The sequence below is a fragment of the Mya arenaria genome, chromosome 14, assembly GCF_026914265.1.
Source record: "Mya arenaria isolate MELC-2E11 chromosome 14, ASM2691426v1".
Taxonomy (NCBI): Eukaryota; Metazoa; Mollusca; class Bivalvia; order Myida; family Myidae; genus Mya; species Mya arenaria.
Window position 1 is genome coordinate 8,895,113 of NC_069135.1, and position 18,934 is coordinate 8,914,046.

The window sequence follows — 18,934 nt, forward strand, 5'->3', positions numbered from 1 at the left end:
TTACTGTAGTTGGTTAACATAAGTAAAACTATAGACTGTCGACGTATATAGTGCCAATACATGGCCGATTACCCGGGTAATTCCCCCGCTGGTTAATGATCATAGGGTAATGAGAAGGCAGCGGCAATTAGCGTAATTTTTGCTTGTACTCTGCGTTTACTCCATGCCTGACGATATCTATATATCTTTAGCACAAATATGTTTCTTAACTAAAATTTACCATGTTCTTACATGTGAATGTCTTCTCTTATCTAGGTGATGAATTGAAACTCTTTGGTTCCAATAAATCATTAACGATTCTAAGCAAATATATAACAAAAATATCTCCATACTAGTCGTTGTATATAAAATCCAGCAATGATTTCTATCTATCGAGAGGCAGTGATTATCCGAGTAGGATAGGTAATTAACTCCAGGTGATACCACAGCGAGTCGTGGTGTTTCGGTACCGCCAGGTTTCGGGAATGATGCCCGTGTTTTAATGGACCAGTCATGACGCCCGTTACGTGAAGCTAGCTTGCAACGTCGCTGTGTTTAATAACGGAGTTAGTGAAGATATCACGGAATTTGAATTGTTCCTAGGACGTTGAACGTGATTCTCAGGTAAGTCTGTCTAGTTATTCACTGTAACGGTTGTATCAACGTTTGGCAGATAGTGTAGCAGATATTGTTCACTTATTTATCTATAGGCACGTGGCGGTCAGAGCAAAGTGCGTTTGAAAAAAAGAACCTTACGCATAATCATGTAGGTCCGTGGCATAATAATACCCTGTTTTATTTTTCCGGAGAAAAATCTAAAACACCTACATGATGAAAGGCATAACAGACTCGAAGGAACTGTAAAGATGTAAGGACTAATTAGTTCCATATGTTCGAACCAATGTGCGTCACGATCGAATCTGGTGAAATACCTGATATTATGGCATAAAAATATATTAATAGGAATATAATTTGAAGCCTTACAGTGGTAAAAAAGAGAACATAATCTAAGTGCAAGAAACAAATGAAATGTATCATTCAATGTAAGACATTGAACATATGTTTGAAAGGAATGCAGGCGAACTGTTGCTTATTATTCTGTTATCATGGAAACAGATAATAATATAGCGGGTCGGTGCTCAATATGTGCCAATACTGTAGTGTTAGTTCAGCTAGGCAACAGTAGCTCTTTATTATACAAAAATATACACATTCTTTCAAAGCGTTTACGTTTATGCACGGTGGCATGTCCTATAATAATAATAATAACAACAAGGATCCGAACTTACTGACTAAATGTGCCAAACTAAAAGCATAATTCTCTTGATATTTTTGCTTTGCGAGTGATAAGAGCACGATTCCGCCCATTCAATGATTTGTACAAAGACAAATTGTACGAGTTGTCTGTGCATTCGAAGGATCACCACTGTTAACGGTTAACATTATTATAATAACTACTTTAAATAGTCCATGCTACGCAGATATGCATACATGAGTAACACCAACAGCAGCAGCAATAACAGCAACAGTAATATCATCATATACAACGGTAATGACATTAAGAATAGCGAAACATATCGAAGCATGGATAGGGATTACTTCTGTCCACTTGCAGATCCAGTGGGTTTGGCCGCACCCGGCGCGCTCCCTTCACCTGAAATGGTCCAAGTGAACCATCTATGACAATATGGTAGAAAGCATATGCATAGGAAACATCATAACATAAAAGCCATTTTTGACTTGACACCCACCCAGGTCAAAGGTTAAGCCTATAGTTTTTTATGTCTGGCACTTGTGGTGGGGACAGTCTGAGATGCGCCCCCCCCCCCGAAGTTACGCACCCCTTAGTTAAAATCTTTGTACCGCCTCTGACGTTTACTTAAATGTTTTGAATAAGCTTTCAAGCTGTAGTTGGAGGTTTTCAATTGAAAGTATGTTAGTCGCTGTTAACGGACTATTATGGTCTAAAATCATAACAATATAAATATAAAAAAATGGTTAATAATAGTCCGTTAACAGCGACTTACATACTTTCAATTAAAAAACCTCCTAGTACAGCTTGAATAACTTAGAATAACTTATTATGCTATTTTGGTTATGTTTAGGCACTTCTATCCAGGGAATATGGACCCTACATGTTTGTACACGCTGTTGGCCGAAACCACAACGCTGGAGGATTCCGGAAGTTGGCGGTGTGAGCTAGTCAACCCATTTGGTTGTACTTCCACTACATGCCATGTGAAAGTGTTCGGTAAACTGCATGACTGTATACAGATACATTGTTGAACAATTTTGATATATTATTAGTAGCCTGTGGCTCTTCAGTAATACTAATACACGTAAAAGATATACTGTAGACATAACTATCCAAAATGCTTCTGTGTTTGGTGTTAAAGGCTTGCTTTAAATTCATATGTTCGGGCGTTTGTATATGTGGCATTGGGTTTTATGACCTGCAGATCCGGATCGTGACGTGAATGTGGCTGTTCAGGAACTTCCAGTGTGGAGCGAGCCGCTGGGGAACACGGAAGCGGCCGAGGATTCCACAGTAGACCTCATCACCTGCACTACTGACAAAGGGGAGCTTCGCGTGAAGTGGTAAAACCTTTAAATTAAGTTAAAACACAATATCCGACTGTCTTTATAGAGAAAAACGGTTAACCTTAAACAATACAAAACTGGTGTTTACAGCTGGTTAACGCTTCGTGACTCCCAGATTCTCAATAAAACTGAACTATTACTTGTTCACGGGCCTAGTATACCAATGCGCTTGTCTATTTCCACAAAATGACATAACTAAGCTAGTTAACATAATCTTTCATGTATCTCTTCCTTTATATAGGTTTCGTAACGATATACCTTTAGACGACTTCAGTCCGGACTGTGAACGTTTTGTGAAAACGTCATCAGAAGGTGTACACACGTTGACGATAAAGCGCGTGAAAAAACGAGACGCGGGAATATTCAAGTGCAAAGTCAGTAACGACGTTGGGTGGATATCATGCGACGCCAAGTTCATAGTGAACGGTAATAGTCCACATTTACATGGACGTGTCAACTCTATATCACATAATTGTTAAATCGTACTAAATGTTAGTGTTGTTAATCTGACCGCAAACCGTATCGATTGTCGAATCGGAAAATAGGACCTAAAACGGTATCGATACTCGAATCGGAAGGACTATTCCGATTTATTATAGGAGAATTGTTAAAGCAATATATTTTATTATATATGTCATTTAATAAAGCATGAACTAGGCGCACGTACATATTGGGAAATATGTATTTGTATGTATTTCTGAGTCTGTTGACTTTTAATAATAGCTTGATACAATTCAGCTGATGTCTTTCCTTTGTGTTTTGTTGAATGATGCACGCTAAATTGTTTAAATCTGTCCTGGAATGCATTAGGAATTGCAAAGTATATAGGCAAAAGATCATTTAAAGGGACTGTACACCAGATTGGCACCAACATTTTTTTTTCTGAAACGAATCAGGACAATTATTTAATAAAATTTTTTACTCTTTGATATCATAATTGTAAAAATAAATACCAAAATGTAAAAAAAATATGCGTCGGAGTCCGGGTTCGAGCCGGTGTCGCCAAAATTGCAGTCCAGTGTTGTATCCACTGTGCTACGAAGGTTAACCCTAAACAGATGGAATATTTAAGCTATTTACCTAACTTGGTAATATCACGTGATAACATCGACTAGCCAATCACGCATAAGGATTGATTTCTACTAGGTAGACATACCTAGTTTTTTATAATGGGAAAATACGAAAAAACTGCAAAAAATAAATTAATTGTAAACTATGTGGTACTTCAGTCATTAAGTTTCAATGCATTGTACACATCGATATCAAGTTTATGTCAGTTTTCGACATTTTTCTTTTTTTCCCGCTATTTCATCATACAAAGTACAGTCCTTTTAATACGATTATATCGCACAAAAACATACATGTAATAAAATCGTCGCGCACAGAATTAATATATATGCTCTATGTTTAAGCTGAAGCTGTAATTTATGCAAACCAGATTGTCTCTTCCAGATAGTCGTTATATCACTAATAAACAGTTGTGATACCTGGTGCTTTACATTAATGCAATTTTGAATTATTTTCATTTTTCTTTTTATCGTTTTTCCTTCAGCAAACTCAGTAATTCCTTACAATGACATAGAAAACGCCTTTCCGGTGACGCGGCTCATTCTGGAGCAGCGGAAGGAGTCCGTGACGTCACTTGAGCGCGAGGTGGAGCTCCTTAGCCACGACCTATGCGATACGGCGGCCATCCAGAAGTTCATGCTCAAGTGGAAGGTTGATCGGGACACACCTCTTCACTTCCCTATCCATCTAAAGAGCAGATGTGCGGTGGAGGGAACGATGGCGGTCCTCAGCTGCCTGGTGGCCGGGGAGCCGCCTTACAAGGTCCGCTGGTTAAAGGGCTCCACCGAGATCTTCGAGAGTAGTACGCACTATATTGACGTGAGTGCAATCTTAAAAACGCACTATGCATAACATGATACACAATATAGTCCGAATGAGCAGTTATGAAAATGATAGGAGTTGATGCTTTTTATTATTGTGGATAATGAATTATTAAAGCCACCCGTAACAAACTTCTTTGCCTTATCTGGTACAGGATGAACTAGCTTTAACTCCATTTTTGTAGCAACGTGGGCCAATGTTGAGCCTGACGCTGCCAAGCTGCGCCGAGCAGGACACAGGAAACTACACGTGCACCGTGCGCAACCGCGGCTCCAAAGTGTCCTCTACATGCTACCTTCAAGTCGAACGTGCGTAAAACGAGTTTTAAGTTTTGATTAATTAACATTTATCAGTTTTCCTCTTCAATTTGAAATCTCAATGACAAATCAAAGACATACAGTAATTGACTATATTTGCGAAACAAAGGGCGTGTTGTACTATTTAGTGTATAATATGGTCTCTAAATGACATTTTTAAGTATAAAAAGTGAGATCCGAAGCCAATAGAACAACAACTTTTTTAATCAATGCAGTTATTTTATACCACCTTTTCATGTATTCATATACCTTGTGGGTCTGCTCTTCTAGCCGTGTGGGAGATCACGAACGAGGTTCCGGTAAAGCCGATGTTCATGGACGGCCTGAAGCGACAGACACTCAACGAGGGCGACATGATCGTACTCCGTGTCCAGGCAACCGGAAGTCCCAAGCCAGGCTTTAAGTGGTTGGTGCAGATGTGTATATTTTGTCATACGTTTTTAGACGTCTTCAATATAATTTATATATCATGAGTTTATAATAGTTAGATTATAAAATATATATATATATAACGCAATCATTATGTCCTGAGTTTTGTTTCCCCAAATCAATGTTGTAATTTACATGTTTCGAATGATGACTATTTCTCATGGACTATTTAACACTGAAATGTGTATGCTCTTGCAACATAAGCTTTAATTTGCTTTGCGACTAGGTACAAGGACGGTCTGGAGCTGAACGACAGTGAGCGTGTACAGACGGAAGTGTCAAAGAAGGGGCATGCGCAGTTGGTGATCGCATACGCCAGTTACCTTGACAACGGGCTGTACACATGCGAGGCCCACAACTTCGCCGGGCGCGCGCAGACAATGTGCAACGTAAGGGTGAGAGGTAAGTGACTGTACAGTTATAAACTGTAAATATGCATTCGTAACCTAGAGCTTGTTACGGTAAGGTTGTATTATAACTGAATTTTGGAATTTCGAACAACAACGTATTTAGTTTAATCGATGAATAATTCAAATGTCGAACCTCAACTGTTGATTTCAGATCTGTTTGAAATGGAATTACTAAGGGAAAGGGAATACACATACACCGAAGTAAAGACCGAGGCTGATACCAATATTGTTAATGGTGACAGCGAAACAAACGACGGTGTTGATGCCCCTGTATACTCTACCCGCCAGGAGAGTGGCATTTTCGAGCACGCGCCTTCGTTCCGCTTTCAGTTACCGAAGCAACTAACGGTGAGCGGCCGGGAACGCTTCTGTCTGGAGGTATGCTGTGGAGGCAATCCGAGGCCCACCGGTAAGTATTGCATGTCTTTGAAATGTATATCAAGGATTTCCAAGAAACCTAATTGTCCATATTTGAGCATTTTTAACTGTACAAATCATTTTCGGGTTTCAGTGCGCTGGTTCAAGGAAGAACGACAGCTGTATGAGGGAGAAAACTACAATTTCCTGTACATGGGGGACTGGGCGGGGCTAGAAATCATCGACCCCATTCCCCGGGACGCCGGAAAATACACTGTCAAGATATATAACGACATGGGTACAGTGACATCATCGTGTGACGTCACTATGGACCTCCCGCTCGTGGAGGGCAAGGATATACCGACGCCCACAATTGAGGCTATAGAAGAACTGAAGCAAACGTAAGTCGTGTATGTCCTTGTGGCTACATGTAATGATATTTGCGTGTGCAAGGGATATATACACAACGCAATTTTACTTAAAGGCGTCCCATTTTATCAAAATTGTTCGGAATGGCTAAAACTAAATTATCAGAATTTCATTTTGATTTAGTTTTGAGGTTTATATTATAAATGGTTAACTAAACATTTATCCTTTGCTACATGTTTGAACACTTTGTATCAGAGATGTTTGAAATTTCATTTCCAATTTTGCTTTAAAAATGTTTCCACCCTATACGAAATCTTTTGTGTCAAAATGTCGCAAACTGTCCAATCACCAATGTCTCGTGGCTTCTTGATTATTTATTTTCATATAAGAAAAATATTCAATAATTTATTGAAATTTATAAAGTCACTTCCTTGTTTTATAAATGCAATTATCCTTCTATCACACCTCATTGTTGTGTTGAAAGTATCAAACATTTTGACACCTGGACCCATTCCATTTTTTTACACTTTTGCGTTAAAAGGAAATGCCTTTTGAGCCAAAATCTGATAAACCATTCTTTGTAAAGCTTTACAATATTGCATTGTGTATGTTTTGTCATTGCAAAAGATTGAACCTTAAATCATTATTTTATAAATTTTGCCTTTGTTCTTCAAACCCGCTTTTTTGCGATTTTTTGTAACAGATTAGTTATTGAATTCTTATGTTTTTATTATGTTTTTTGATTTGAGTCATATCATTTTCCATATATAGAACAACATGTAAATGAACATATCTTTAGTTAAATACCAGTATTCTATTTGTATGTATATAATTCTTAAAGGCACATGCTCTATTCTGACAAATGTATTTGTTTATATTTACGTAAAAAGAAAACAACAACAATACTTTGTAAAGTCGCATTAGGCCTCTTAACTATTTTCTACAACAATCATAACTTTATTTAAACGTATGTGATGAATATGAACATTCAGGGATTAAAATTTAAATGAAACACATTTTGCCAAAATTACCAAGTTAGTTTATTTGATTCATAAAAACGTTACTGATATCAAATGTCACTGTTGTGCGGTGGTTATAGTCCCCGTCTGCATTCTTGCTACCCGAAGAACTTTTTAAGTGTGACTTTTTTATTTAATTAATTGCATGTTATACGTAACATATTGGTATATAGGTTCGTCAAAAATGAGAAATATTTGATATATGATTACTTTAAGATTGCAGCTAATGTGCCTTTAAGCTGTGCAGCTTTGTGTAGGACGTATTGCCGGATTGGCAGAATTGTCCCTGTTTATGCCGTTTCTCTTTATTACAGTGTTATGAAAGAACTCCCAGTATCTGAGCAAATAGTTGAGGACAACTTACCAGTCGCAGAAATTGTTCCCAGTTATCACTTATGTAAGTTCGTCTTTTTGGCTGACAAAATTGTCGGCTCTAAATCAGAATGGCTTTCAAAAATAACTCTTCGCTTGATTACAATATCCCTGTTGACTGGTTTCTGATATATTTGCGACGTTGAGTTGATTCAAAGATCTGACCGTCTGCAAAACATTGACTTTACAATAACATGATGATATTAATCTCGCACCAGGCAATACAGAGGCTGACTGGACAACCCACATAGAGAAAGGTATTCCGTCTGCTGCCAACTGTATATATTTATATAGAACCTCACACTATTACATGCTCATTCTCCTTGCCACAGGCCTGCCCCAGAAATCCATCCGTTCGCACTGGCATGTACACACACCCTCAAACATCGTCATCCTGTTGATACAGCTCTTCCGATTCCCTTTAGCACAACTGTTTGTGATGTGAGGTCCTCGTAGCATAGAACTCTATTTACTCCACCCTGTCTCTTGTAGGATCTACCTTCAAATAGAATAGAGCCCAGAATGCGTTGTCCATGCTGTATGCTTTTTATGACAGAAACAACAGTTACAATAATATCGACACAGACATCACCATCACCAACAACAACAATCAAGACAACAACTTAACGACGACGGTAGCAACATCAAAAACATTATCAAACAGCAACAACAACACCAACAAAAACCAGCAAACCCTTCAGCAGCATCAATTACGCTTTGTTATATCCAACAGAGGTGGAGGTGATTGACGCGGACGAGGCTCCCAGCTTCCCACACGCGCTTCCACAGACGCTCAGCCCGCACGAGAACGACGAGTACGTGCACATCGAGTGCCAGGTCCGCGGGGAACCCATGCCCCAAACTGTTTGGTGGGTTGCCACCGTTGTTTATAATCTTCTTTAAAACTCTTTGTTCTCGATTTTTAACACAAGGGTTAACACATCACATACAAGCTGAACGCTGTTGTATCTGAAGGCAATTATTTTATTTAAAGGCTAAAAGACGACAAGGATATTCCAGAAGGTGATAATATCCACTGTTCCATGGACCCGAAAACTAGGATTGCCTCCCTTGTAATCGATAAAGCCACAATCAATGACAGCGGAAAGTATGCGTGTGTGGCGTATTCAGAGACGGGTGGCCATGCTTCCACAGTTTGTGACATACAAGTTTTACGTATGTATGACACACAGAATTGCAGAAGTGGTATCAAGTAAATTAAATGATGACATATAAACAATAAAACAATTTCATACGCAATTGAGGTCAAAATCATTTAATAAAAGAGCACGGGTTCATTATAATTATACTAGTTTCTGTAATAATACATGGACACTTTCTATTTTTTAAACTTGACACTTTTTTTGTTATTGACAGCCATGGAAATGACATTCGTGGACAGCGAGTGCGAGGTGTCCTCTGCCAAGCGGCTGGTACCAGAGTTCAAAGTCGCCCTCACTGACCTTGAGACAACACAGGGCTCAGAGGTCAAACTCGAGTGCGTGGCAGAAGGCTTTCCCGTGCCCAAGGTCAAATGGTACAAGAATGAAACACCAATCGAGCCCACAATTGGCAAATACACAATAACGGTAAGAACCATGATTGAGTATAATTTTGGTTAGTGTATGCATTAGATGTTTTTAAGAGTTAAAACTATGAACAACAGCAGCAACAAACAACAATGATAATAATAATAATAATAATAATAATAATAATAATAATAATAATAATAATACCAATAATAAAAATTATTATTATAAATCATTATTATAAATAATAATAATAATAACCAAATAGACAACAACATATTGCCATCTTCTAGAGCAGCGTGGAGGGAAGCCACTCGCTGATCATAGCAAGCATGCACGTGTCAGACGCGGACTGCTACAGATGCGAGGCGGTGAATGAGGTCGGCTCCGTCCAGTCCAGTGCGCACGTAGTAGTACAGGGTACGTGCGAGGCGTACTATTTCCGTTCGCTTGCGGTATTTTAGTCATTCAGGTCATTCAGTGAAGATTGTTACTAACATTCTCGTTTGAGTGTCAAAGTTCTGTAAAACAGTTTTGTAAAAAGCTTGAATTTAGATTGAGTTTTTAATATTCTAAAAGCAGAATCTGAACAACTCATCATAATTCGTGCTTTCAATACTACCGTTATTTGACTTATTTCTATGAGAATTTTAAAAGTCTTGAACAGGAAACTCTTAAAAATCATTTCATTCAGTGTTAGGTTATTATCTTGATTTTGTTTATTAATATGTGTATCGTGTCCCTGCATACAGATTGCTTATTTATTTTCGTCTACAGTTGTTCATTATCCCAAGTAGCGTACATGTATACAAGTTGTTTATATTTCATCGTCTACAGTTGTTCATTATCCCAAGTAGCGTACATGTATACAAGTTGTTTATATTTCTTCGTCTACAGTTGTTCATTATCCCAAGTAGCGCATCTGCATACAAGTTGTTTATATTTCTTCGTGTACAGTTGTTCATTATCCCAAGTAGCGCCCCTGCATACAAGTTGTTTATATTTCTTCGTCTACAGTTGTTCATTATCCCAAGTAGCGCCCCTGCATACAAGTTGTTTATATTTCTTCGTGTACAGTTGTTCATTATCCCAAATAGAGCCCCTGCATACAAGTTGTTTATATTTCTTCGTGTACAGTTGTTCATTATCCCAAGTAGTGCCCCTGCATACAAGTTGTTTATATTTCTTCGTGTACAGTTGTTCATTATCCCAAGTAGTGCCCCTGCATACAAGTTGTTTATATTTCTTCGTGTACAGTTGTTCATTATCGCAAGTAGCGCTCCTGCATACAAGTTGTTTATATTTCTTCTGCTGTGACCATTAAAAAAAGGAGTTCCATACGGGCATTTTATCTTCGCCCGTGGGCAAGATAAGAATATCTAGCATGGTTAAATTATTGGATCTACTTATCTGAGGTGGGAGAAAAACATTGCTAAGTTATTAACAGTGCTATCTGTTGTTGTGTTCAGTAAGAGATGGAATTTATGCATGTTCGGATTATTTTAATACTTGCTGGGGAGATATTTGATCCTCAGATCATTAAAAGTAGTGCATTTCATTATGAAATGGTACTCAGTATCAACCTCTAATTGACATATTTTACAAATTCTATTTTCATAGGGGTATTATAATGTCTGCCTGATTCAATTTCTAAATTATGGGCGGAACACCTAAGCTAGCTAAAGCACTTCGGAACTTTCTTATTTTTACATTATTTAAGTATGGTGCATGTCTATAATCCGTGTTCAAATTTCTGAATAGGCTAAGTTTATGAGATTCTGATATTAACCTTGTCCAATCTTGCATGTATTGGTCTTTAAGTCTTTGCACAATGTTGATCAAGAATATATTTTCATTTTGGACAAGTTGATCTATCCATACATAGCTATACCCCGTCACATTTAATATATGTTTAACCCGTGTTGTCCAGTTGCTGTGCCCCAGTTCGTCCATATATTTGAGCATATTATAAACAAGGCGCACAAATCTATCATTTGGCATATTTTATTACTTTTTTCATAGTTTGTATATACATCGGAAATCTTCCACAATCACCAAAAACTGCTATGTTTGTTGTTTTCTGAGGGACACACATATATCTTTTACACGCGTATATTTGGACAGATTCAATTGTGTTAAGTTTTTCAGTACCCCATAATTCTGAACCATATGTGAATATTGGCGCTATTTTTGTATCAAAAATCTTAAAATACGATTTTTTGTTAAGTTGGCCAAATTTGTATAGTTTTGATAGCATTGAAATAGGTGCTCGCTTCCCAGTAGTTGCGTGTTCATTTGCCATTCTTGGGAATGATAGTTGTTGTGAAAGGAAAACACCAACATATGGGAATCCGTTTACAACTTCCAATCGTTCCTTATTAAAGTACCACTTTTCAGTCTTCGAAGTGTGCCCCCATTTTTGTAGACCATGACTTTTGTTTTTTTAGTATTGACTGTAAGGTTAAACTCCTGTGTAAAATCTGATAGTTTATTAAGTATTCTTTGAAGGCCTACTACAGTGTCAGCCATTGAAGCTAAATCGTCTGCGAATAGTAGGCATAATATTTCTCGCCAATCAGGGAAGAGCTGAATAATTTTGAGTTCGCTATTCTCTATTTGTTTAACAAACTCATTGACAAAGAAAACGAACAATATCGGAGAGCAAAGGCAACCTTGTTTTAAACCGGTTGGGCAATCAAATTCATTCATTAATTGATGTTATTATTAGATCGGACTCTGGCTCTAACTTTAGTATACATTGCTGTTAGGGATTTATATAATCTACCGTATACACGATTGGATGAAAGGATTTCAAACAATTTATGTCTACTGACTAAGTCAAATGCCTTGAGAAAATCGACATATGCTACGTACATTTTGCCCCCCTTTCAGCTCAATTTATTTTCAATCAAACCCTGTAAAATAAACGCGTTATCAATTGTACAGTACCCCTCTCTAAAACCAGCTTGTGGCTCTCTTATTTTGTCAAAAATATTCGCAAAAAAAGTCAATCGTCTATTAATATTACTTGTATAAAATTTCCCTAACACGTTGAGTAATGATATACCTCTGTAATTGCTGGGGGATGTGCACTCCCCCTTCTTGTATATAGGTACGATTATTGATTCACACCATTGATCTGGGAACTGGCCCTCCTTAAATAATTTGTTAAAAATTGTCCGTATAATCGGTAAAATTAAATCAATTGAATGAATATAGAACTCTGGGATTAATAAATCATTTCCACCGCTTTTACCCCGTTTTAGGTTTTTTACTGCTCGTAATATTTCATCATCAGTAATTTCATCATTAAACAAATTATCTGCTATATCATTGCTGAACTCAAAATTGGTTGGTTCAGGCAAGACATTTTCTTCATTTATATTACTTTTAAATAGGTTTTCAAAGTGCTCTTCCCATTGTTGTATTGATATTGGGTTACCACATTCGGTCTGAGTTGTCATTCGTTTAAGTTTTACCCAAAAGTACTTTTGATCATCGCATGTCGATATAAGTTCATTTAATTCTTTATCATAGAATGTTTGTTTATTCTTGTCGCATGTATTTCTAAACGCCCGTTTTGCTACTAAGTATTTATTTAGATTTGCAATTATGTTATTTCTTCTGAATAATCGCAATGCTTTATTTTTAAGGTATTTCATGGATACACATTCGTAATCAAACCATTGGGGTTGTTTAGTATTTTGTTTAACAAGTTTTTTTGCACAAACCTCGCCGCATCTTTTAAGATCAGCATTAAAATCGTTTATTACCCTATATATGCTTTTATTTCCGTTATTAATTTCATGTATATATTGTTGGGTATAATCTTGATTAAATCAATTTGTAATCTGATTTCTAAATTCTAATGTGTTACCCCACTAAAGTTGAACTTCTTAAATGGTGTAGAGTCTATGTTGACCTCTTGTATATATGCATCACATTTAAATGAGAACATCAGCGGCATATGGGCTGAATTACTCTGTTCACTTATATAGAAATTGCTAATAGTGTTAAAAATTTCGTCAAAACAAATAACGTAATCGATAACACTGCATCCATTTGGACCAATGTATGTGTAATCTCCCTTGAATTTATCAGCAAACAGTCTACCATTGAATATCTTTAAACCAAACGTTTTGCAAAATTCTATCAATTTAAGGCCAAAGTAATTAGTCTTAGAATCTAGTGACGATCTAGCAGGAATGTGTGAATCATCTAAAATATCTTCATATGGTTCTAAAATGTTAATATGTGGGTTAAAATTTAGTGTTTCTGTTAACGAACCAGTGGTGTGTTTATAAATGGGAAAAGTTGCCCATGCAACACATTTATTGCTACTTTGAAATCTGTTGCTGTCTATCTGTTTCCAGAACAGTCTGAGATCGACAGGTCCGCCGGCCAGGAGCCTCATTTCGCGAATCCCCTGCACAGCGTTACCGGGGACGAAGGGGAGACGGTAGTTCTCTCTTGTTTAGCCAATGGAGAACCCATCCCCGTTATCACATGGTAAAGCATGGGTTTAGTTTGTCATTGTTTTGCACTCCAAAAAAGACTTCGTATGTTTGAACTAACAATTCAAATGAAATTGAAGTAGTTTTGCTCCTGTACATGTGAACCGAATGCAGTTAATATGTGTTTAATCCTGTACATACAGCGCTAAAACAATTGAAGTAGTTTGCTCCTGTATAATTATGTTACTCCAATTTAATTTTATTTTGCTCCTAAACATATAGCTCCAAGCCAGGTTCAATAGTTGGTCTCCTTTACATAACACATCAAACAACGGTAACATTTTTGTTCCTATTAATAAACCGCTTAAAACAATTTGAACATTTTTGCTCCTGTACATTTACCTCCAAATCAGATGGAACATTTTTGCTCCTGTAAATATATTTACCTCCCAAACAGATGGAACATTTTTGCTCCTGTAAATGTATTTACTTCCAAAACAGATGGAACATTTTTGCTCCTGTAAATATTTTTACCTCCAAAACAGATGGAACATTTTTGCTTCTGTACATTTACCTCCAAAACAGATGGAACATTTTTGCTCCTGTAAATATATATTAACCTCCCAAACAGATGGAACATTTTTGCTCCTGTAAATATATTTACTTCCAAAACAGATGGAACATTTTTGCTTCTGTACATTTACCTCCAAAACAGATGGAACATTTTTGCTTCTATAAATATATTTACCTCCAAAACAGATGGAACATTTTTGCTCCTGTACATTTACCTCCAAAACAGATGGAACAGTTTTGTTCCTGTACATTTACCTCCAAAACAGATGGAACATCTCCTGTACATTTACCTCCAAAACAGATGGAACAGTTTTGCTCCTGTACATTTACGTCCAAAACAGATGGAACAGTGTTGTTCCGGTAAATATGTTTACCTCCAAAACAGTGGGTATATGTTTGCTCCTGTTGATATATTTACCTCCAAAACAGTTGGAACAGTTTTGTTCCGGGTAATATACTTACCCCCAAAACAGTGCGAAATGACTCATTTGTTTCATTGTAAATTAAAGTGCATGAGGCAGGGGAGACAACTCTTTTTTAAAGAAATATGTATACTATAATTAAATAATAATATCTTACATTTAATTATGATGTCAGTTGTTTCATTTGTATGAGTGTCTGGACATATTTCCGCATTTGTATCTATCGGATCAGATGAAACTGCCTCATTAACTATTCATGAATACGATATATCCCTAACCAAATCTCCCACGGTACACGACGTAGCATAGCCTGTAATGTATCGGGGGTATCCGGCGATGATATATCTCTTTTAAGCAATTGAACTGTATGTGTATTTTTGTTTCCGTACATATAACGTCCAACTCAATTGAAATAGTTCTGCAATTGTACATAACCACAAACACAATTAAAATATATTTAATCCTATACATATAACCCCAAAGTAGTTTGAATATTCTGCTCATGTAGATATAACTCCAAAACTATTCAAATCTATTTGCTCCTGAACCTGAATTGTTTGGTGTCGGTGTGTCTTTATTCTTCGTTGGGTTTCAGGCGTCGGGGTGACGTAGAGCTGAAAAGTGGCGACAGGATCGAGATATCTTGCGAGGGAGGGGCGAGTTCTCTCACAGTCCGCGGTCTCGTTCCAAACGACGGGGGTCTGTACATCTGCTGCGCGAAGAACGCTAACGGACGAGTGGAATCGTCTGCTTGTCTCAAAGTTAGAGGTTAGTTTGAATAAATTTTGAATTTACCATCCAAAAAATAAATATATGATATTACGTCTGCCATGTTTATTCAAACACAATACATGTCAATTCACGTTGAATAAGTCACAATGTCCTTTGCAAAATATTTTGACATAATCATTCCCCTAAATTAAGTGCATGAAAACCATTTGCAGAAAAATCAAAAACTGTTCCGGATGAGCCAAATGCAGTGATGATCAGCAAGGAGCGAACGCCAGTTCAAGAGGAAGGAAATCAGAAGTCAGAAAATCCAGAAGAGGTTTCAATGGAAACTAAACCAAAGCACGAAGGCAATAAGGCTGTCATAGGAGATCTGATCAGTGTAAAGACAGAAGAAAATGTTGAACACATCAATATGGAAACTAAGTCGACAGTTATAGCCGAGACTATCGGAAGTGCGGCGCCGGGACTTCTTTTCGACTTCAAGCGGATGCCAAAGGTGGTCACACAGCCACTCAACACGTGGCTCAAGGTCGGGGAGGGCCTTAAACTCCAGGTGGAGGTCGTCCAGCGACCAGAAACACGCGTGACATGGTACCACAACAACATGCCCATCGATATAGAAGGTGAATATATATGCACACGATGGTAAATGGTGAAATTTCTGGTTTTATCCTATCATTTTTGTAGCAAAAAAACGACGTAATGGCATTTTGGAATAGCTGTAATCTCGTCGTTGGTGTCGTTGACTGTGGCATAACGGAAACACTTTCAAGTTATTTCCGTTAAAGTGTATACACGTGTAACCAATAACCAACGTATACATGTTAAGCAAGGTCCATAAGTTGATCCCATTGATCGACTTCAAGAAGACGAGCATTGACATCCGAGTTTGCACCTGCTCATAATACATTCCAATGCGAAACTTCCATTATCTTTTTTGACATTTGTACGTCCAATGTCCAAGTATATGTATATGGCAAAATCGAAGGAAGATAAGTAATCTTATGTTGTCATTGCCTCTTTGGAACTTAGAGTTGCTTGCTTTATTGCAAAACTAAATAAATTATCTACTTTTTGGTCACAGATACAGTACACATTTGTATAAATACATTAAATGTATGTTTGTTTATTTTTCAGGTTCTGAAAGATTTAAACTCATGATAAAAGAAAGATGCTATGAAAATTGACCAAGGAGTCTTAGAGGAGACCTTGGTAGTTAGTTTCTAAATGCGTTTCGAAATTGGATTGAGTGAAAGAAAGCCATTGACCAAAGATCGAGCTGAGCGCATAATGAACCGTTGATATATAAGCCTGAATTTCTTTAGTATTTTGTTTATTCTCGGACTATTCAGTCGTCATTATAACGCATTAACTGCCTAAAATGTAACGTTTTTTATTTTGTTGTTGAAGTAAAAATTTTCATGAAAATGTCTTTTGTTTTCTTTGAGGATATGCTTTAATTAAAAGAAAATTGGATATGAATTTAACTTCAAAAATGAAACATGTTACAATGTTAGGCTATTTTTATACAGTAAATAATATGTTTATTTTATGTTGAGTAAATTGTAATCAATTAATTGAGCGTTCTTCATTGCATTAAAATGTCTAATAAGGGAAACATATGTGTAGAAATGTGTAGCGCAAAACAACTAATTCGGTCATATTTGTAGTTATATTTCCCAATTGTATCTTTGTGCAAAACTAAGGCGGACAACAGCATTTAACTTAATTTAAGTTGTCTATCTTGTGCTACATGCGTCCAATATGGCGAACATTATGACTAGTGCGCATGCGCAAATCATCTTTCGCAATACTGCACGAACGAAACAGGACGCTTGTTTTCGAAAGTAAAGGACAAGGATCGTCTCGTGCAATAAGGACATTACGTTTACAACTCGATGTGATCCAACCAGATCAAACAACATAGCAGTGTATATTTTGTAAATATTATGATGATGACTTACTTTTGTCTTGAATGATTCCCACAATACCGTGTTCCAATAATTCATGACCAAATTGTTTTTTCCTCTTATTATTCTTTAGTTGTTTTGAATAATTCCTGTGCGGGATGTTGAAATAAAAATATTGAATGTGTGTCGAGTTTTTTTTACTGAAATAAACGATTAAGGCAGTCATGAACCCTTTTCAAGAAGGCTCATTATATTGTTTATTAATGCATGCGTGCATGCATGTGTATTGGCACTTAAAGTGACACTCTTATTCAAAATCAATACATACATATGTATAACAAAAATATATTTTGAGTGTTAAATTTTTAACTGCTTACTAATTAATGCATTTATGGCAAATATTAATTACTCATAACATGATTCTTACCGTGTATTTAATAGCTGAAAATCCAAAAATATTAAATGATTGGTGAATGCTAAAAGATTTACAGTGATCTACTATAGTCTCGTATTTCTGCACATTTCTTTAAAATTAAACTCGGAATCCTTCATAAGAACCATTTTTTTCGACATTTATCCATCCTTTCTGGTATATTTAAACAATTGTATTAATTCTGGTAAATCTTGTTTGGAAGTAATAGTGTATCTTTAAGGTCACCAGTTGCCAATGATTTTATAAACCTAATTAAATACAAATTAATGATATAACAGATATATCATATTGATATTAGATTATTTTTTTTCGAAAAGTACAGACTTCTGAAAAATATTGATCTTTTTCGATGTTAATAGTCAGGATAAATCCTGAAATAAGAATTGAGCGCTTTCATTTTAGGATGGTTATATATTTCTCAAAGTACCGAACATAAGCATTGATAGTATGGGGTACCTTGAAAATGATTTAAAAAAAATAAAAATCGATCTACACTCTCTCTCCCGGTTTGGGACTGAATCCCTCATACTCAAACGGTAGTTTCGATCTGTTCCCATTCCTGCAGATGACACAGAAAAGGTCAATATTTTAGTTAATTTCTATCAATTGCAAGCTCTAAGATGTTGCCAAAACAAGAGCTGCCTCCGATCGACCACAATACTATTACCAAATATCAACAACCCACATACAACAAGAAGATATCATTTCTTTCATAATGTCATTAACTACTAGCAAAGCGACAGATTCTGACAAACTCAACATAAGGGTGCTGAAGAAAATCCCCGCTAAGACTAGTGACCATTTCTCTATAATTTTAACTACTCTGTTTTAACATGTCAAATTCATACACAATGGAAATTCGCTAGCACATGTGAAATTTTCGAAAAGAATCTTCAACACTAACTAATATTGTCCAATTTCTCTGCTTGCCAAAATCCGCATGTTTCCACAAGTACATGTTCGGTTTCCTTATTTCAACGATCGAATCCCCCCATACAGAGTATGGCATAATAGTAGGCCATAACATATACTGGAACATAAAGGTATTCATGGTCCTATTCTTTGTTGATATTCAAATCATCTTTTAGACATCTCACAGAGAATAATCTGTCACGGATTAGAATCAACACTTTTACAC

At 36.6% G+C, this 18,934-nt stretch overlaps 1 protein-coding gene across 2 annotated transcripts; it reads left to right on the top strand.

Moving 5' to 3' along the window:
• The first annotated feature begins 417 nt into the window (after nucleotides 1-417).
• Nucleotides 418-17,547, top strand: LOC128218355 (muscle M-line assembly protein unc-89-like). 2 transcript variants are annotated; one of them, XM_052926005.1, is made up of 20 exons: nucleotides 418-603; nucleotides 2,085-2,230; nucleotides 2,439-2,577; nucleotides 2,822-3,006; nucleotides 4,133-4,467; nucleotides 4,655-4,778; nucleotides 5,058-5,193; nucleotides 5,443-5,618; nucleotides 5,778-6,035; nucleotides 6,138-6,384; nucleotides 7,686-7,768; nucleotides 7,962-8,000; nucleotides 8,477-8,612; nucleotides 8,738-8,919; nucleotides 9,121-9,332; nucleotides 9,566-9,692; nucleotides 13,646-13,781; nucleotides 15,317-15,489; nucleotides 15,666-16,076; nucleotides 16,591-17,547. In XM_052926005.1, exons 2-20 carry the CDS (start codon nucleotides 2,104-2,106, stop codon nucleotides 16,638-16,640), a joined length of 3,276 nt encoding a protein of 1,091 aa, XP_052781965.1. In that variant the 5' UTR covers nucleotides 418-603; nucleotides 2,085-2,103; the 3' UTR covers nucleotides 16,641-17,547. The 2 variants fall into 2 exon arrangements, with proteins under 2 accessions (XP_052781965.1, XP_052781966.1); XM_052926006.1 differs by lacking the exons at nucleotides 7,686-7,768; nucleotides 7,962-8,000; nucleotides 8,477-8,612 and having other exon boundaries at nucleotides 419-603.
• The last annotated feature ends 1,387 nt before the right edge of the window (nucleotides 17,548-18,934 follow it).